The 20,579-nt window shown below is 56.0% G+C and overlaps 1 protein-coding gene across 5 annotated transcripts in view; it reads right to left on the bottom strand.

Annotated features, from left to right (window-relative positions):
• IREB2 (iron responsive element binding protein 2) overlaps positions 1-19,935 on the bottom strand; it is a 37,994-nt gene extending 18,059 nt beyond the window's left edge. The window contains exons 1-7 of one of the 5 annotated variants that reach the window (XR_004975094.1): positions 19,757-19,934; positions 17,332-17,421; positions 4,967-5,132; positions 3,487-3,624; positions 2,570-2,794; positions 644-713; positions 118-301 (exon numbers count right to left, since the gene is read on the bottom strand). Coding sequence is in view for 4 of the 5 variants with exons in the window: in XM_036355254.1 (XP_036211147.1) it covers positions 118-301; positions 644-713; positions 2,570-2,794; positions 3,487-3,624; positions 4,967-5,132; positions 17,332-17,421; positions 19,757-19,775 (892 nt within the window). In the remaining variant the exon portion in view is untranslated. The other 4 variants (XM_036355254.1, XM_036355253.1, XM_036355256.1 and 1 more) reach the window with 4 other exon arrangements.
• Between the last annotated feature and the right edge of the window lie 644 nt (positions 19,936-20,579).

The following is a 20,579-nucleotide window of genomic DNA, read 5'->3' as shown; positions in this document are numbered from 1 at the left end:
TTCCTTTCCTGCTGCCAGGATAGAGAACGGTCTCCAGGCCACAGCGACCTGCTGCTGGTGCCCTTTCATGCCCGACGTCCCCCGCCCAAGAGAACAGGGTGCAGGCTGTGTACTCACCCCAGCCCAGGATCCCCAGGCCGTTCACCATGGTAATGTGGGAGTCTGTGCCCACCACGCTGTCGGGGAAGAGGAGGGCCTCCTCCTCGAAGACCACCCGGGACAAGTACTCCAGGCTCACTTGGTGGGCCATGCCCGTGCCGGGGGGGATCAGAGCCACGTTCCGGAACACTCTCGAACACCACTGGGTCGTGTGTAAAGAAACGCAGTGTTAGTGCATCGTACGAATGTGTGCTCGCCACTGACACTAAAACATCTTACCAATGGCCCCTAGGGCCCAAGTCTACAGACTAAACCTAAACACACCCATTCGGCAGACGATTAAAGCACAATGAAGTCAAAGAAAAACATTCCAGAGCCCAGGTACATGGTCGCTTCCCACTGTGTCCCCAGGACTCGGGTGGGAGAGGGAGCCCACCCAGCTCACTGCTAGAAGTTCAAAAACTATTGGTCTCAAGACATAAGATCCATTACCTGCCAATATTTCATAAATTGCAATTAGAAAAGTTCCCCCAAACATTTATACCTTGAAAAATTGAAGCCTCTCTCGATTTCTGCCGAATTCCACTTCTTGATTTTTTAACACTGTTTCAGGTCTGAAAGGAGGAAGAGCCACATTAGAGCGTGTGTTATAGGACGAGCTGCCTTGTTTCCGGGTCTTCATTCTTAGACACACTTTCAACAGCATTCTGGGAACGGCCACGCCCTGACTCCTGACCGCCCGTCAGGTGCGGCCCCTGCAGCACACAGGAAGGACTGCGGGATCAGGGCTGTACCGGCACAGTAAGGCCACGCCCACGTGTCCCAACCGCACTTCATGGCATCGCTGTGAGACGCGGCTAAAGCGTATTAACCATCAGGGTAAGTTCTGCTGGATTCCTCATGACAAGAAAGGAGCAGCAGGCAGCTTACACACGGTTAGCGTGAGCATGCCACCACCGGCCTCGTGCCAGGGCGCTGTCACCGCGGAGCAGTGGCCGGCGGTCAGCACCATCTTCTACTTTACAAAGAGCTTTTGGCCCAAACCCTGCACTCCTCTCATCCGGAGCAGAAGGGCTAGTTTGCCTGCAGGTAGCAGCTTGCCTGCAGGGGCTGGAGGTTTGCTCAGGAATCATGTGACTCAGAGAGAAAACATTTCCCTCCTAGCAGGACAGAGCCCGCCCTCAGGGACCTCACTGCATCTAATGACGTTTTAAAGACCGTGACAGCGTGACAGCCAGTCCTACCTGCTCATTTCCCTGCCAGCCAGCTGGTGATTAAGGTCTGATTGAACATCAATACAACGTAAATTACACACGCCCTCCAGGGTCCGGATAATTACAGCTGTTCAATCGGAAGGTTTTCAGTACAAAGGCCACGTGAATAATTCACTGCTGAGTGGTCTCGGGAGACTTCCAGGCCTGGGAGCAGCTTCTGCAGCCTCCACGACCCAGCACCTGTGGCCATCAGTGCTGTCCACCCTCTATCAGCCAGGCAGGGACTTCCGCTCCTGCCCTCAGCCCTCGCCTGAGCCTGCAGTGAACACGTCACTGACACACCACGGCACACACACAGTTATTACACAGCCCGGGACTGCATATAACCCACCTGACTGCTTTATAACTCAGACTCAAAACGGAAGGGAAATGTTACACCACATTGGATTTTTAGAAATAAAAATACAGCATCTTAGCACTTCACACTCTGCCAGTTATAGAAAGACACCCAAAAAAATCAGTGATGTTTGAATCAATAAACCCTCCTTTTCAAGAATTTGTGTGTGAGGAGATGCTGACCAGCCAGCACACCAGGCAGCAGGAGCGAGGGCGAGGACGTAAGATGCCGTAACTGAGGGGAAGGACCCACAGAGCATCCTGAGCTCTCGGGAAGGAGGAACATGAGGTCCCTTTAACCCCCATGGACCCAATACCGCCGGAATTAAAAGAAAACTTAATGTTAACAAACTACCTACTAGGAAACGAACCGACTCCTATGAATAGTCTTTTCCCTGCTATCATTCAGGCCCTCAGGTCTCTGGAACGGCTCAGTCAGGTTATAACACACATAACGACAACAGTATTACGGAACAAGGAAAATAAAACTCTCCTGGTAGGGAAAAAAGCTAGAAATATAAATAGGGAATTCACAGAAGGAAGATGAGTGAATGATGAGCATGTGAGTGGCACACATTCACTAGAATAAAAGCTCTCCGTTTAAGACGCAGCAAACTTCTCTGCCTGCACGAGTCAGGAGATTAAACATATTTACAGGGAAACCTTAGGGTCGCTTCCTGAGGAACAGAAGCAGACCTAACGGCTTTGCTCTGCTGGGACAGAGGACGCACACGGCAGCATCTCCCGCACAGGCAGTACGAGGCCGGGGAGCAGGCAGGGGTGTGGGGGGCAGAGGGGGGATGCTACATGGGTTCCCTGAGAAACAAGCGGCAGTGATAAGGAGGAAGAAGACGCCGTACTCAGGCACCGGCTGCAGATGGAAAGGGCACAGCAGGGGGGTGTTCTCGATCTGCGTGGACGGCCTCCCGGCGCCGCGGCCCAGGCCCGGCTCCCCCGGATCGCAGGGCCCCCGGCAGGCGGCTGGGCCTCGGCACGGCAGCCTCCTGGGCGGCGCTTTGAGTGGCGAGAGCTTGGCGGCTTTCGGCAGGTCCCCGCCTCCAGGGTTGGGCGCGTTCTGTATCGCACTGTCATTCCAAACAAGGGAACAAAAGCCAGTTAGAAGTGACAGACACTTAGCTCTTCAAAACACACACCAGCAACGCCAATGTCAGGTCCCAGAAGCACACAGGAGGGAACCGGGTAACTTCAACGTATGGAGGAAACGGAACCTAAGTGCCCGGTAAAGCCATGCTCACAGCTCCTGTCACAGGGGGCGACTGGGCAAGCACGGAGGTGCTGTCACCCCCCACAGAGCCGCTGCCGAGGACGCCCGAGAGTGTGAGAACCACATCTTCTCTCGTCTGACTATGGTCAAGGGCCCTCTGAATATAATGTTTTCAGTGGAGGAAACCAGAGCTGTAGGGAGTGAGCCCGGTGTTTCCAATCACCAGCTAATGAACGACATTCATGGCTCACGTCTTACTATTCTCTCTGGAAGGAGTGGAGATGAAGCCTGCAGTCGTAGCCAGAAAATCAGGCTCTAGGCTCCCTACATATTTCCACCAAAAGTGGCAGCAGAAACAAGCAAACAGGATAATAATTCAGACCCAGCAAAAAAAAAAATCACAACTGAACTTGTCACCAGCTTCTCTCGCTACATGTCAGTCAACACTACACGTAGGACACCGGCGTGAATTCCCCCCCTTCCCGCTACACCACACGCCAGCAGGTGGGGCGCCCGCCTGCAGCTGCCGTCACAGCCTCTGCATCACGGTACCATTTACTGAAGTCGATCTGTAGAGAGTGGTCGACCGTGAGGTCTGTGGGGCAGGCGGGGTGGACTTTCTTAGGGTCCCCTCCCAGCGTCTTCACCGCCTCCCGCATCGCAGCGAGGTCCACCATGGCCGGGATGCCCCTGAAAGCAGAAGGAGCACATGAGCTCTAACGGTTCCTTCACACAGGCTCCCGCTAGGAGGATGCACTCACTCATTTCTGTATTTAAGAAGTACCCCTGCCCTGGCCGCTTTGGCTCAGTGGATAGAGCGTTGGCCTGTGGACTGAGGGTCCCGGGTTTGATCCCGGTCAAGGGCATATGCCCAGGTTGCGGGCTTGTCCCCAGTGTGGGGCGTGCAGGAAGCAGCCAATCAATGATTCTCTCTCCTCACTGATGTTTCTCTCTCTCTCTCTCTCCCTTTCTCTTCCTCTACAAAATCAATAAAAAGTATTTTAAAACGATAAAAAAATAAGAAGTACCCCTTTTTCATCTGCATTCGTGCTTGACAATGGACTTGTAACCCAAAGCTGGAAGCACCCTGGGTTAATGAGAGTTCACATAAGATATTATCTGAGACCTTCAGTGCTCAGAGGTGGATGTGCCGAAAGCAACACACGAGGTGAGCTTCAGACAGAAGAGAACTTCGGGGACGGCCTGCGATGTTAGGCGGCCCCCGCCTTCTCCCTGGCCCCAGGCCCTTCCCAGCCCAGTGCCCTCCTGCTGGTCCTCATTTATCCACGACAGACACAGGCACCTCCCGAGCCACCCGGCAACAGCATCTACCAAAGGCCTTCGGGGTGCGAGGCCCTACAAGACGGTTGCTGCTCTCGAGGACTTCGCAGGGAAGATAAAGCAGTGGCTGCCGTGACAGCAGCAACGACAGAGCCCAGAGCAGCGCAGGAGACCCGTCCCCGTGGGGCTGAGGGCGTGCTCTCCGCCTGCTAACTCCTGCACCTCCACTGACACCATCGAAAGGGCACCTCTTCTAGCGACGGATCCCTGACACCAGGGCAGGCAGGCCGTTCAAGAGGACATGGGACTTTAGTGTGATGGAGGCAGTGGGTCTACAAGGACTGGATCACATACGAAGGAAGCAGGAAGCAGGGGCAGGCCTCGATTCTGCCTGGACAGTCGGAGACCACCCTGCAGTCACTACGATGGGCAAGGCCTGGAAGGAAGGGAAGGGCCGGCCATCACGTGGGATGTGAAGTCTGAAAAGCCTGAGCTGGTGGAGACGACAAGTGCGCAGCTGAACAGAAGCAGTTTTGAAATAAGTAACAGGAAACAAGCGCCTAATTTTTAAAGAGTTGCTTCAGTTTAGAAAGGGCAATTTTTAAAAAAATAACGCTCTGTCCACTGAGCCAAACCAGCTAGGGCTAGAAAGGGCAATCTTTAAAAATTTACAAACTAATATTCAAAATTAAAGTCAGGGAGCTTTATAAAGGAAACACTGGAAACGCGCATGAGGAGGGCTGCCGCTCACGTGAAGTCCTGGAGGAGAACGCGGGCGGGGAAGAAGGGCACTTCAACATGGCTCTGCTTGGCTCTCCAGTCCAGGATGTTCAAGACGTCTTCCTTTTTCAGCAAAAAGCCATCACAGTTCCTCACAGCAGCTTCCAGCAGGACCCGTATGGAGTAAGGCAGGACATCTGATTCAGGAGAAAATATTAAGAAAAGTCATAACTAGGTATTATATTAGTAAAAGAGCTAATATGCTAATTAGGCCAGATGGCAGACCGACCTTCCAGACGAAGCCGGGGCTGTGAGGGCAGAGCCCCTTGCATGAATTTCACGCATAGGGCCTCTAGTGTATTATAAAGATTTAAATAACAAAAAGGTAAAGATACAGATGCACTGCCAGCCAGTGCCCAGTGGCTGAGCACCGTCCCATGCACCAGGAGGTCACGGTTCGATTCCCGGTCAGGGCACAGGCCCGGGTTGCAGGAGGCAGCCCGTTGATATTTCTCTCATCGATGTTTCCATCTTCCTCTCCCCTCCTCTTTCTAACATCAATAAAAACATCCATATTTTTTAAAAAGACACAGATGCAATATTTTCTCAACTTAAAAATAGTTTAGTGAACACAGAACAAAGCACCATCCGTGTGAGCACCAGGACGTCTATCAATCAGAGGCTCCCACGGGTCGGCCAGGCCCTGAAAAAGCAGACAAGACCTTCCCACAAGCAGGCTGACCTGGGCACGTGAGACTGATGAGTGTGAACGCACATTCAGGGAAGACAAAGAAACACTGAAAACCACAGAAAATGTGAATTAAGCACAATAACAAAGACATTCGTTTAAGACAAATACAGGTTAAACCGCGTAAAAGTGTGTAATAGATTTAAAAGGTTCCCATCAAAAATGGCTAAAGTTTAAAAGTGAATTGGGGTGCTTAGATGAGTAAATTCTCTTCATGAAAACCATCTTTCATTCTTGATGACGGGGGTTGGGCACCACAGAATCAGTCAGTACTCAACGTCTTCAGCCGTGTTACACTCTCACAGGGGAAAGGCTGACCCAGAGCGGGCTGGTGGGTAGATGTCACCACTCGATGGGCGACGTGCAGCTGTTTAAAGGCACGAGGCCTGTGCCCCATGAGGCCAGGACAGATGCTTCCCAGGAAAGCAGCGTCATCAACGCTCCCAGGAGAGTATAACACACAGCTACCTAGCAAGTACGTAATGTGAAATGTATTATTACTTAACATCCGAAAGAACAATGGGAGGACAGACGGAAAATCTTAGCATCTATTCCGCACTGTGTGGCCGTACCTCCCCAGCAGGACACGCACTAAGGACGATACGGGCATTGACACGGACACTGTAATTTTCAAACTGTCACATATACAGGGTGAGGCAAAAGTAGGTTTACAGTTGCGAGTAGGCAAAAGACAGCCTCTTCCTGTGACTCTGGACCAATCACTGTGCTGTTTCCATGTGGACAACGGCGGCCCCACCTGCACAACGAGGAGAAAGCAGAAGGCCCTTCTGCTCCTGAGGCCTGGGTCCAAGGCTCCCGTGTCAGGGCGGTCAGGGCACCATCCGAGGGGCCAAGTTAGAGAAACATAACAGTGACATTTCAGTTGGAATCCTGGCTACAAACTTAGGATTTATTTATCTCTTTCTTAAAAATGTGCTTCCTAGCCGCTCAGTGAAAGCGCCTAAAACAAGGACCGTCCACTCCTCGTAACCCCTAAGGGCCCAGCGGCTGTTTCTGCAGCCTCCCCTTTGGGGGCGTGTAGGAGAGGGCGCCCAGGACGAGCCCGGCCACCTCGTCAGAGAGCAAACAGGTCACGGAGACGAATGGGGACACTGCGGGTCAGGGTGAGCATCGGGAGGAGTAATGACCGTCACTCACTGAGCGATGTCGCGTCTGTGACGGCCCTGAGCTCAGAATGACCGAACGCCCTGCACCCACCACCACGGCGGCGGCCAGAGCAGCTCAGGACCCTGAAACTGACAAGGGGGAGTCGGTCCTTAATCCTGTCTTCCTGACTTCAGTCATGCAATAGTCATCGAAGAACCACAGCTACTAAATGCAGAGAAAGGATAGTTAGAAACCTCACCAGGCACCGGACCAAGTCCTGGAGGGGAACCGATGGTCAGCGGGGCTGAATCAGCAGGTGACATGTGGACGCCTCGGAAGGCGGGGCCAGGTGATGACTGACACCCACACCCACGTGGCGTCACGGCTAGGGGGACTCTGGGGACATCACCTGCCTGTGGACGGAGCGGGAAGCACAGCACCCACTGCAAAGCATTCGTGTAACAACAAGCAAACCTGAACGAATCACACACCAGCTCTAACGGCCTGTCCGCAGGAAACACGGGGACAGGGCGACAGTGAAGGGAAGCCACGGATCAGCAACCCCACAAACTCAGGACGAGGAGCCCAGTGCCCCCCACGGATCAGCAACCCCACAAACCCAGGAGGAGGCGCCGGTGCCCCCCACGGAGCAGCAACCCCACAAACCCAGGAGGAGGCGCCGGTGCCCCCCACGGAGCAGCAACCCCACAAACCCAGGACAAGGAGCCGGTGCCCCCCACGGAGCAGCAACCCCACAACCCAGGACAAGGAGCCAGTGCCCCCCACGGAGCAGCAACCCCACAAACTCAGGAGGAGGAGCCAGTGCCCCCCACGGATCAGCAACCCCACAAACTCAGGACAAGGAGCCGGTGCCCCCCACGGAGCAGCAACCCCACAAACTCAGGACGAGGAGCCCAGTGCCCCCCACGGATCAGCAACCCCACAAACCCAGGAGGAGGCGCCGGTGCCCCCCACGGAGCAGCAACCCCACAAACCCAGGACAAGGAGCCAGTGCCCCCCACGGAGCAGCAACCCCACAAACTCAGGACAAGGAGCCAGTGCCCCCCACGGAGCAGCAACCCCACAAACCCAGGAGGAGGCGCCGGTGCCCCCCCACAGGTGGCAGGGGAAGGGGAGGAGGGACCGTGCCGACGTGAGCCTTGCAAGACGTAGCAGCCAAACGCTATGCACTCATGTTTGGATATGTCAACACCCCCCTGTAGAAATAGGAATACGGACGGACTGGGTTTTATGCCATGGTAAGGAGTCATTTTTAATTTTACTAATACAGTCAAGGCACTAAGATTACGCGTGTTTTTTAAGCCCTTTCAAACACCAGAAATGCAGTCTGGCCGATGTGGCTCAGTGGCTGAGCGGCGACCTATGAGCCAGGAGGTCACGGTTTGATTCCCGGTCAGGGCACGTGCCTGGGTTTCGGGTTCGATCCCCAGTGGGGGGCGTGCAGGAGGCAGCCGATCCATGATTCTCTCTCATCGTGGATGTTTCTCTTTCCCTCTCTCTTCCTCTCTGAAAACAATAAAAATGTTTTGAAAAATGTATACTAAGGCATATTTACAGGTTTAAGAATGGAATATGTGGAACAAAAGACTGGCACAACGTTGGTAACCGATAAGTACATGGTGGGTTACTGTACTACTGCCTCCCCACTTTTATGCGTGGAAATTCTCACGCCCGTTACCCATGAACGGAGCTGCGAGCGAAGAGAGTGCGGAGCCTCAGCGGAGCCCGCACCGAGGCCTGCGCTGCTGCTCACTGTGGGGGGCCTTCCCCTTGGAGACGGGACCCCAGCACCCACGGAGGGAAGCGTCTACCCCCTCACTCACGGGCGCATTAAAGCCCCCCCATCCTCTGACAAAGAGCAGGCGCCTAAACATTAGCTTCCACCCTGACCTCCATCCGAAACAGAACGAAGTCCCCAAACCAAGAGGAATTATACAGGTAAATTTTTTTAAATAAATAGACCATTTGGAAACAATGAGAAGAAAAATAACACAGAAGCAAATACACAAGGTTAACTCTGTATCTGATTAATTATTCTGGAAACAACATTCAGGAATGCTTTTGTTAAGAATATCTTCATAAAAAGCATTTCATCAGATTTCTAGTAAAATATGCAACGTAAACACCAGCAATGATCTCTACTCCCTCCTGAAACCCACTAAAGTAATAGGAAAGGAATAAAAAAGTTATAAACCCACAGGGACAGGGAGAAGCGAAACAAGCCTGCTGGGTGAGCGCGGGGCTGACAGGACAAAAAGGCGACGGGAACCAAGCCGAGGCCAGGACGCGGAGAGACGCAGGGGTGCAGACGGAGGGGTGCAGACGGAGGGGGTGCAGACGGAGGGGGTGCAGACGGAGGGGGTGCAGACGGAGGGCTGCAGATGGAGGGGGTGCAGATGGAGGGGTGCAGAGGGGGTGCAGACAGAGGGGGTGCAGACGGAGGGGGTGCAGATGGAGGGCTGCAGATAGAGGGGGTGCAGATGGAGGGGTGCAGAGGGGGTGCAGACGGAGGGGTGCAGACGGAGGGGGTGCAGACGGAGGGGTGCAGATGGAGGGGCTGGAAATGGGGGAGCTGGAGACGGAGGAGCTGGGCGGGAAGGGGACAACCCCTCGAGTTCTAAGCGACAACAGGTCCAACCTAAAGTGGTGGCCAGGACGACAACCCGTCAGCCACAGGGGCTACTGGAGGACCTGTCCTATGAGGCAGGTGACCGAGCCCAGGAGAGCGCGGAGCCCCGGAGAGCGCGGAGCCCAGGCTCACCTCGCCCAGGACAACAGGCCCAGGGCCCAGGCCCGTCCAGATGGGGCGGCGCCAGGAGGGAAACGCTGATTGACAGGTCACCTGACTACACCCGAGGGGTTCGTTCTTTCAGGGATGAATTATTGATAAGGACACAGCAAACTAAGCAAATGAAAAAAGACAATTAATCCCAGGAAAAAACACAAAGCTGTAAGAGAAACGAGGTGTAGCCACCTGCTCCACGGATTAGCTGAGAACACTTACTCATAACAGCCTAAGCACCGAATCCTGGTTTAACCAAAATCACGGGAACTGTACCAGAAAGAGGTTCACAGGGTCTAGGTGAGAGAGAAGAAAAACACCAAATTCCCACTTTCCACAGAAGAAAGTATTGTCAGAAACTGAAGACTCTAGACACATCCCTGGCTGGTGTGGCTCAGTGGATAGAGCGTCGGCCTGCAGACTGAAGGGTCCCGGGTTCGATTCTGGTCCAGGGCACTTGCCCGGGTTGTGGGCTCCATGCCCAGTGGGGGCCGTGCAGGAGGCGGCCGATCCACGATTCACTCTCATCATGGATGTTCCTCTCTCCCCCCCCTCTGAAATAAAAAATATACATATTTATAAAAACCCTCAAGAAACAGCTGTATAAGTGAGGCTCTCTCCTAATAGAGAGGAGATTACCACAAGAAACAGCCGGCAGACTGGAAACAGCGCTCCCCGCAGAGCCTGTGCGGCGTGGTTCTAACTCTATCTGTGAAAAGTACACGCTAAGTTAGGAAGCAATCCCGAGGAACGGAGTCGCAGACGGGAACAGGGCCGTGTTTGACGCACTCACTCACCAGGCCTCACGGCCGCGGGAGAGGCAAATCCTAAGACCCTCTCCTCCCCTCCAACAGGAGGAAGGAGGGAGCTGTCCCTTCTCTGTGCCGCCTCCAGGGCACAGGCAACCCCGCTCCCCGCAGTCGTGCCCGGGGCATCCACCTGCACATGCGCTGCGTGGCCGATGGCGGTGGCAGGCCGTGTGTGATGCTCAGAGGGTGTGAGCGTCCTCAGCAGGAGCCTGTCCGCCAGCGAGCACCATGCCAGCCCGGGAGGGGCAGAGCCCGCAGCCCGGCCCTCGGTGCCCCCCCCCCACCCTGCGCCCCAGCCCAGCTCGTCGGGCCACACAGCCCACGTCTCCGCGATCTAGAGGCTGAGCCGCACCTTCTCCGGAGGCCGGAGCTCGGAGAGCGTGCCGTCAGCCCCCGCACGGCACCCCTCACCTCACCAGGAGGCCCTTCCCCCGCAGGGTCACGGCCAGGACGGCACCAGCCCTCGGATGGACTGTTTGTCCAGTGGGCACCAGTACACACCGGTGGTAAAGGTCAACTAATAAACCGGGCAGTTTCACAGAGGAGTCATTCAGCCCCCAGCTCAGCAGCCTCAACGTACGACGGCTTTAACCCTTTGCAGTCATTTGTCTACTCTCAGCCACCAAAGCTTTTGTACCGTTCCGGTCGTATGTCTGCTCTCAGCCACCACAGCAAGGAACCGTACGAATCTTAACTCTATTCATTCATGGATCAGTTCATAATTTCTCTGAAAGCTCTTAAGTGTCTAAGCGACCTTGTCACGAACCAAAACACTGCCCCGACAAATCAGAGATATCGAAACAATATCAACAAACGCGGTCGTTCCACACTCGCCATGCGAAACACCGTGGCGAGCCAGTCGCCTTTTGAGAGTGAAGAAATCGACAAGCATCGGAGATACTTCGCAAAATTTCAAATAAAGCTTTACAAATTACGTTTAACTGTAATTAGGCATTCTCGCTTGTTAAGATATTTCAAAATAATACTCCAAAATGGCAAAAAGAAGTTACCGAAAGAAGTGGACTGCGAATCTGAAAGTAACGGTGAAGAGTTTTATTTTGGCCCCTTGAATGCTGACTCTGACGTAGAAAGTGATAACGTCTGTAGTGATTCTACTAGTAGTGACGTAGTTACAGAAAAGAATTAATAAATCTTGTTTATCCTTCATAATCTTGCATGTTATGTATCACTGCTTTCAATGGAAATTAATTCTGACCAGTGCGACACCCATGTCCAAATTTAATACGACCGCAAAGGGTTAAGTTGAACACGTTCCCTTTCCACAGAAAGGAAGCGCCTTAAGGTTCTCTCTGGCCTGTCCGCATCGCCAGCACCACCAGCAGGTGACACGCCATCGGTGGCCGGACGGCTGCTCAGCGGCGAACAGTGGGAGCATGTACAGCGTGGAGACAGGGAACATTCATGTTCCGGGAGGAACGGAGCGGGAGGGCCCAAAATCTCCCCGCTCCTCCCAGCGCACAGCCTAAGGCTTAGGGACTGTCTATTTCTGGAACCGCGTTCACACGGGGCGCGGTGGGGGGACGGCTGTCCTTGCACCGTCAGGAACCATTTACACGGAACGTCCCGCTGCAGCCGGTGATGGAACCGCGCCTGCTACACGGGGCACTGTCCTGTACTGCCCGCTCGTGCCCCATTGCCACCTGCTTCTTCAGCACAAGGACGCAGCCGGAGCCGTCGTGCATTTGCCGCCCACGGAGCACCCACCAATGTGACGGGCTGAATCCCACAGTGCTGGGGGGGGACCCAGGGCCCAGCAGAAACTGACGGGGTTAACCCCGCCCTCCCACCCAGGAATCTCCAGGATCCCGAGTCCGGCAAGCTAAGCCTGTAACCACGGCTCAGACAGACCCGGGGGGACAGGACAAGCTGGGGGCTGAGGCTGGAGCAGTGACGTTTGTGCTGTCACTTCTGAAATGAGCGGACAACAGGCTCGCTTTGGTCAGGCGCTGGGGGGAGGGGGGGCGTGGGGCAGGCCCAGCGGCCCCTAGGGGGCAGACCTGGCTCATCAGGACTGACGGCCGCTCAGGGCAGAGGTCACAGCTGCCGCCTGGTGACATTTAACGTGTAAAATCCAGGAATCCCTCACGAGAACATTCTTCACCACCGACATCACCTGCTGGAACGAGTCTGCCAGTTCGAACAGGGCCGGCTCCCGCGTGCGCTCCCGTGTGCGGTGCCGCGTGCACTGCTGCGTGCGCTCCCGTGTGCGGTGCCGCGTGCACTGCTGCGTGCGCTCCCGTGTGCGGTGCCGTGTGCGGTGCCGTGTGCACTGCTGCGTGTGGTGCCGTGTGCACCACCGTGTGTGCTGTCGCGTGCGGTGCCGTGTGCGCTCCCGTGTCCCTGTGGGCACGGCCTGCAGCCCGGACGGCAGGTCTTCCGAGCAGAGGCTCCCCCAGTCCTGTTCACGGGCCCCTCCACCACCGAGGAGGAACGGAGCCCATGACCCATAACAGCAGCTGTTGCTGCCGGACCAACCGGGAACATGGTGCGGAGGGGACAGCACACCTGGAAGTAGAAGACGGCCTAAGGCCAGCTCTTCACTGGAAGGTGTGCGACTGCAGGCCAATCACTCAGTTCCCAGACGCCATTCCTCATCGCCGTGAAGTGGAGACAGGCCGTCGTCCCTGCCCATCCCCCAGGAGGGAGTGAGACGGGCAGGTGATGCCCACGGCCTGTGAGATCCCTGTGGACGGAGGAACCACCCACGGCAACATCAGCACTAACAGGGGCTGGTCAGCAGACGGAAGGGCAGGCGCGCTCACTGAGGCCTCGGCCGGGAGCAGCAGCACCAGAGTAGCTCCAGGCAAACCTCAGAAGCGGCTCAAGGCCAGGAGCCTGGAGAAATGGTCCTGGGGGAGCCCTGGCAGATGTGCTCAGTGGTTAGGCGTCAAGTCCAATTCCTGGTCAAGGTTCAATTCCTGGGCTGCAGGTTCGATCCCCAGCCCAAGGTCTCTCACATCCATGTCTCTCTCTCTCTTCCCTGCCCTTCCACTATCTCTAAAGAACATAATCAATGGGAAAAAGATCCTGGGATGAGGCTTAACAAAACAAAACAAGACGCTGGGTGAGCGCATACCGCGCCTGAGTGCTTGTCTCCAGCCCGCTCCCGGCTGGACGGCACCAATTCCCAGTTAAGAACCAGCCTTTGTTCATGGACTGCCAGAGAGAGAGAGAGTCTAAGAAGGCAGAAGAGCACACAGATTCCTGCTTAAGATTATCCTGTCACTCACTGACAAACAGAAGAAACAAGAAAAACTCTCTATTACAGACGAAGGTGCAGACACTCTCCTCATCCACCTGGCAGCAGGCAGCGGCCTGTGCTCCCAGGGGCCGCCCCCACTACTCCAGGCACGCGGTCCCGAGTCCCCTCCTCCCTGGCCACGGCCCTGAAGCAAGACCAGCCCTTGGAGGCCAACGACCACCAGCCTGTGAGGAAAAACACTGCAGCACTGGGTCCCTCACTCAGGGACCTGCCGTCAGCACAGACCAGAGAAGGGTCAGAGCTAAGCCAGGGCTGAGCTGCCGTCAGGGCTGAGCTGCCACAGGGGCCGAGCTGCCGCAGGGGCCGAGCTGCCACAGGAGCCGAGCTGCCACAGGAGCCGAGCCGCCACAGGGGCTGAGCTGCCACAGGAGCCGAGCTGCCGTCAGGGGCCGAGCTGCCACAGGAGCCGAGCTGCCACAGGAGCCGAGCTGCCGTCAGGGGCCGAGCTGCCACAGGAGCCGAGCTGCCACAGGGGCCGAGCTGCCACAGGGGCCGAGCTGCCACAGGGGCCGAGCTGCCACAGGGGCCGAGCTGCCACAGGGGCCGAGCTGCCGTCAGGAGCCGAGCTGCCGTCAGGGGCCGAGCTGCCGTCAGGGGCCGAGCTGCCACAGGGGCCGAGCTGCCACAGGGGCCGAGCTGCCACAGGGGCCGAGCTGCCACAGGGGCCGAGCTGCCACAGGGGTTGAGCTGCCACAGGGGCCGAGCTGCCACAGGGGCCGAGCTGCCACAGGGGCCGAGCTGCCGTCAGGGGCCGAGCTGCCGTCAGGGGCTGAGCTGCCTCAGGGGCTGAGCTGCCACAGGGGCTGAGCTGCCACAGGGGCTGAGGTGCCGTCAGGGGCTGAGCTGCCACAGGGGCCGAGCTGCCACAGGGGCCGAGCTGCCACAGGGGCCGAGCTGCCACAGGGGCTGAGCTGCCGTCAGGGGCTGAGCTGCCGCAGGGGCCGCCAGGGCCATGTGCAAAGCTCACAGGCAGAGGCTTGTCTGCAGTGGAGCAGAGGAGCGGGAATCTGAAACCCGAGAGAATAAACAAGGAGCGTCCTGGCCCTCGGCCACCTTCTGAAGAGGCAGCCACGTGTCGGCCTGGGAGCTTTGTCCCCACAGTGAGTCTTCCTTCACCTGACCCAGTGGTGTCTGCTCTTTACCACCAAAGGCCTAACCCACAACAGAGACTGTCAGCAGAAGCAGTTACCACCAACAGACCTTGGACACAAGGCAGAGGGTTGGCGAGGGGAATCGGGCGGGTAAAGGCCATCCTTGCCAAGGGATGGGCTGTGTGAACAGCCCCAGCAAACGGCTTCACGGCCTACCCGGCTCACAGGCCTCTCCAGAGCCCACGGAGACAAGACAGAAAACTCGGACCCGGACCCCTGTCCCAGCCACAGGCACCTGGCAAGCCCAGCCTAAGCAGGCGAGCACGGTGGGTGGAAAAGTCCTCAGAGGTACTGTCTTCACTGGCGGGTGAGCCGGTCGCCACATACACAGAGTGGCCGCAGTGGCTGTGGAGGGCGCTACCCAGAGTCAGGGGCTGTAGAGAAGCCTGGAGAGATCTTCGCGGACTCAGGGACAAAGGGCCCAGCAGCGACAGCGACGAGCAGAACAGACTCTGGCTGAGAAGCGCGGGTTCCCACGAGGCTGGGCTTGCTGGGCTTGCTGTCCTGCTGTCCTTGGACGTCAGCAAACGGCAACTTCTGCCTTGAGCGCTGAGCTAAGGGAGTTTTTGTTCCTTATATGCAGGAGTGAAGACTGGAACAGAGGATGTGCAGTGAAAGCGCGAGAGGAAGAGCATTTGCTGAGGGCGGAGAGAACACCGCCTTTCGACCCAACCGTCTATATAACAAGCATCAAACTCACATCACACCTGCACAGCAGCTTCACTTGTGAACAGGAAGAAGCTGGCACCGACCTCCCCACGCAAGGGCCTGCGAACTGAGGGATGCGATCCCACAGGCACCCCCCCGCAGCCCCGGCTCCCTGGCCCCGGGGATCCCGACACCGAGGACAGAACGGCGTTTCGGGGACAGAAGAGGCCCACGATACGATGTGTTACGGAAACAAGGTCACAAACAGCATTTCCTGCCTCTTTGTAAAAAGCAGCACATTTGCATCAAAACAAGCCAGTCTCTGCCGTCTGGAATGGTCCTGTCTTTGTGTGATTCTCAGCCCCAATCTAATTTCTTCTAAACCACAGAAACTCTCCCAAAAAATTAAAGATTTTCTTTCAGTTTGGGAACGCCAAGTCCTGCCTCTACTGCAGGACTAGCCAGTCCTGTGGTTAAAAAAACCGGCAGAAAAGGAAAAAAGAAAGGGTGAGCGAGACAACGGAAAGGAAGGGGGGCTGTCGGGCCGGCTGAAGGCCTCCTGCGCAGCTGCTCCAGGGTCCCGACCGCAGGCCAGCCTCCCGTGTCTGCCCGTGTTCCCACCATGCTGTGCAGTCTCACCGCGGCGCTGACGGTCCTGTGACCCGTTCCACATCGACTCGAGTCCCAGTTCCTTCGGAAAAGGCCAGGCCCTCTTACAGCGGAAAGAGAGATCGTCCCAAACTCAAAGATCTCCTTCAGAGAATCACGCAGACTCCCCGAGGTGCAGCCACCGCACTGGAATGCCAGGCAGCCCGTCACTAAAAAGGCAATCGCGGCGGAGCTGTCTGCTGCTGAATGGCAACAGCATTCTAAGACAGGCTCTTCCAAGATACTCCAGGACATCTAAGTCTTCTCATAACGTGCGCGATAACACTGCTAGTGGCAATCTAGAACATTCAAGTCCATCAATGTCCACAGATAAAGCTCTGGCCCGTGTGCTCAATGGTTAGAGCACCGAAGGGTCACAGGTTGGATTCCTGGTCAAGGGCACGTACCTGGGCTGTGGGTTTGCTCCCCACCCCTGGTCGGGGCGCGTGCGGGAGGCGACCAACCACTGGGTCTCCTCTCTCACATCGATGCTTCCCTCTCTCTCTCTCACACACACAAAAGCAATCTTCTTAATTAAATGACGCAAGGGAAAAAAAAAAGACAAGGTAAAGAAAAGCTCTCTCCAAAACTGATGTCAATATATTTGACATTTATCTTTCCAAGGAGTTTTTACTAAAAAGTGTGACAACAACAATCCCTCCTCCAAACAGGTCTTCTCGTCATTGACCTGGTTGAGAAAGTCCCTCAACTGTCACGAAAGCCAAGACTTCCATCCAGTGCCCTGGGGCTCAGCCAAGTTCACGCTCCGGGAACCTCAGTGAAAGGTTGGACCGCGATCAAGTGCCTGCAAAGGTCTGGCAAAGTGTCGGTGCACAGGCACAAAGGACAGGCGACAAAGAATTATGGGCATTATTCACTTGAAAAATTAAAATATACAATAAATAGCTATAGAATATCACCAGTCAGGTTTTTTTAAATTGTATTAGTAGTTTACACGGGTTAAAAAAAAAATAAATCACTGCTTAATTAACGTAGATTTTTAAATGAGAAGTTAAAGCAGGGGCTTACATCTTTCTCAAACAAAAGTGGTCCCAAAAGTTTTAAAAATGTTAGAGCTACGTGTAGTTGTACTTTTGACAACACGGTGGGCATAGATTTATTTTTTTTCCCCAGCTCAACTTGACAAACGCATTTTTATTAGAAACAAAAGAAGCCCAGGAAAACTGAAGCAACATTACCATACTTGGCGCCTCCAAGTTTAGGTACATTGAAGAACTTCTTGCGTGAACTGTCATTTAACGTTTCAATAAGGTACTCAAAGGTGTATCCTGAAAAAAAAACAAAAAAAAACAATAAAATATACGTTAATTAAACAGTTACAAAGGACCGTCCTCAAAGGGAAAATACCTGGAAATCAACTTGATCCAACAGAACCTCCTGCAATGATAAGAATGTTATATTTACTCCCTGTGCAACGAGCCACATGTGGCTACTGACCTACTCGAAATGCGGCTACAGCCACCGATGAACTCACATTTTTTATTTTGAATTCATCTATACTAATAAAAGGGTAATATGCCAATTAGACTGGGAGACCTTCCGGATGTCCTTCCGGACAAAGCCATGGTGGCAGGGCCGAGGCAGTTGGGGGCAATCAGGCCAGCTGGAGGGGGGCGACGGGGGGACAGTTGTGAGGGCGAGCAGGCAGGCAGGCAGGCAGGCGAGCGGTTAGGAGCTAGCGGGCCCGGATTGCCAGAGGTATCGGGCCTAAACCGGCAGTCAGACATCCCCCGAGGGGTCCCAGATTGGAGAGGGTGCGGGCCGGGCTGAGGGACCCCCCCCCCCACGAATTTCGTGCACCGGGCCTCTCATTTAAACATAAAAAGTCACATGCAGCTGCCGTCCACTGCATTGCACAGTCCACCTCTCAACCCCGATTCTTATCAAGTAAAAACCGTAACAGAATTAAGTGTTGAAATGTGGTAACAAAGAACCCAGAAAGGGACAATGAGAGTGACTTAAAGGATGGACGGGCATGTTTGGGGAAGGCATATCCCGAATGTTTCATAAACAGGCGGCAATTTGAGAACGCCCCAATTAGGATACAAGGATTGACTTTTCTTAGAAAATAAAAAAGCGCCCTAGCTGGTGTGGCTCAGTGGATGGAGCGTCGGCCTGCAGACTGAAAAGTCCCAGGTTCGATTCTGGTCAAGGGCATGTACCTGGGTTGCGGGCACATCCCCAGTTGGGGGTGTGCAGGAGGCGGCTGATCGCTGTTTCTCTCTCATCGATGTTTCTAACTCTCCCTCTCCCTTCCTCTCTGTAAAAAACCAATAAAATATATTTTAAAAAATAAAAAAAAATAAAATAAATAAATAAGCATCAGAGGACAAGATGATAACAATGTGCCCTAGCTGGCTGGGCTCAGTGGACAGAGCAGTGGTTCTCAACCTTCCTAAGGCCGCGGCCCTTTAATACGGCTCCTCATGCTGTGGTGACCCCCAACCATAACATTATTTCCGTGGCGACTTCATCACTGTCATGTTGCTGCTGTGATGAATCGTCATGTAAATACCTGATATGCAGGATGCATTTTCATTGTGACAAATTGAACATAATTAAAGCATCGTGATGAATCACAAAAACAAATGTCATTATAGATGTGTTTCTCGATGGTCTTAGGCCACCCCTGTGAAAGGGTCGTTCGACCCCCACCCAACGGGATCGCGACCCACAGGTTGAGAACCGCTGGGATAGAGCATCAGCCTGCGGACTGAAGGGTCCCGGGTTCGATTCCCGGTCAAGGGCACATGCCGGGTTGTCGGCTCCATGCCCAGCAGGGGGGCGTGCAGGAGGCAGCCGGTCCAGGATTCTCTCTCATCACTGATGTTTCTAACTCTCTCTCCTTCTCCCTTCCTCTCTGACATCAATGAAAATATATTTTAAAATAAAAGATGATGAGAATGCATTCGACAACATGGACAAAATCAAAACCCAACACGTAACGGGTAAGAGAGACCCCCAACAGGCCTGGAGAGTGAAAGCAAAAGTGCAACAACTCCTTCGGGTGAATGGGCCGCTTCTCCCTAAAGGAGGACGCGCTCTTCCCGGTTTTGCACGAACGGAGACTGAACCACGAAGGCTGGGGCCTCGGGGGTCCGGACGTCCCGGGGGGTGTGGGGGCGGCGGGGGACGGCCTCGCGGCAGGCACGATGCGCTCCCGGCGGTGGGTGCGCAGCCCCCGAGGCCTGGCCGGGCGCCCTCGGCCCGAGGAGGAGACCAGCCCGGGGGACCCGCCTGCAGCGCCGTCCGAGCCTCACGGACCCGACGAAGCGGGGACCGCGAGGAGCAGGCCCAGCGCCGCCGTGCGTGGCCCGCCCGGGGGCCTGGCCCACCGACGCCCGGCCTGGGCCGCCTCCCACTCCGCTTCGAGGGGCGAGGACGCGGGGAGGAGCCTGGAGATCCTGCCCCCGCCCTTCCCCGACCCTAACGGGACGAGGACCGGCGGGACCTGGGCGCGAGTGGGCCCGGGGCGGACCGGGCCCCGCAGGGAGGCCTCGGGGAGCGACCCGAGCCCGAGGCCCGCGCGCTGGCCGGGCGACTCCGGACGGAAAAACCACACCGGGACCCGGCGGCGGACCCCAGGCGGCGGACGGCACTGACCTGCACTTGGGGCGTCCATCGCCGGAGACCATATTAGCCCGCGGGGACGGGCCACGGGGAAGGAAGGAGGGGACGCCGGGAGGGGAAGGGGAGAAGGCGGCCGAGCGGCCAGGAGGAAGGAAGGGCGCAGTCTCGCCCTAAACACCGCGAGAGCAGCAGCCCAGCCGGCCCGAGTCCGCGCTCGCGAGATTTGCTGCGCCGTTCTCGCGATATCTCCAGTTGGAGGAAACAAAGGAAGAGGCGGGGCGGGGCTAGAGGGAGGCGTGTCCTCGCGCGATCTCCAGCCGGGAGGGTAGGCAGCGGGCGTCGCCGGTTTGGCGGCCCGTTACTTAGTGCGGCCCCACGTGTCCCGCTAGGGCTGGGCGCTCCGCTGGGTGGGCGGGGCGGAGCGGGGCGGAAGTCCGCGTTTCCCTAGGGATGGATAGCCCGGGTTCGCCTGTGCGTTGTGGCATCCACGTGCGCGCCCGGGACGCGGTGGCCGGCGCCGCCTGCTCCTTCCCTCCCGGCGGCGGGTCCCCGGGCTCCGGCTCCGTCCCTCCGCTGGCTCCCCGCACCCGCCGCCTTATCTACCGCTGGCAGCTGCCCGTGCGGTGCTCGCCATGCCGCGGCCACCCTCCCCTCCGCGCACACGCCCGCCTCCCCTCACCTGCGCGTCCTTACTCTCGCTCTGTCCCCTCGTTTGTTTATTTTTTTAAATATTTTGTATTGATTTCGGAGAGGAAGGGAGAAGGGGAGATAGAGATAGTGATTGAGCGTTGACCTATGAACCAGGAGGTCAGGGCACCTGCCCGGGTTGCAGGCTCGATCCCCAGGGTGGGGCGTG

The sequence above is a fragment of the Myotis myotis genome, unplaced genomic scaffold (assembly GCF_014108235.1).
Source record: "Myotis myotis isolate mMyoMyo1 unplaced genomic scaffold, mMyoMyo1.p scaffold_m19_p_22, whole genome shotgun sequence".
NCBI lineage: Eukaryota > Metazoa > Chordata > Mammalia > Chiroptera > Vespertilionidae > Myotis > Myotis myotis.
The sequence above is the reverse complement of the archived record's forward strand: the minus strand, read 5'-3'. Positions and strand labels throughout refer to the sequence as shown.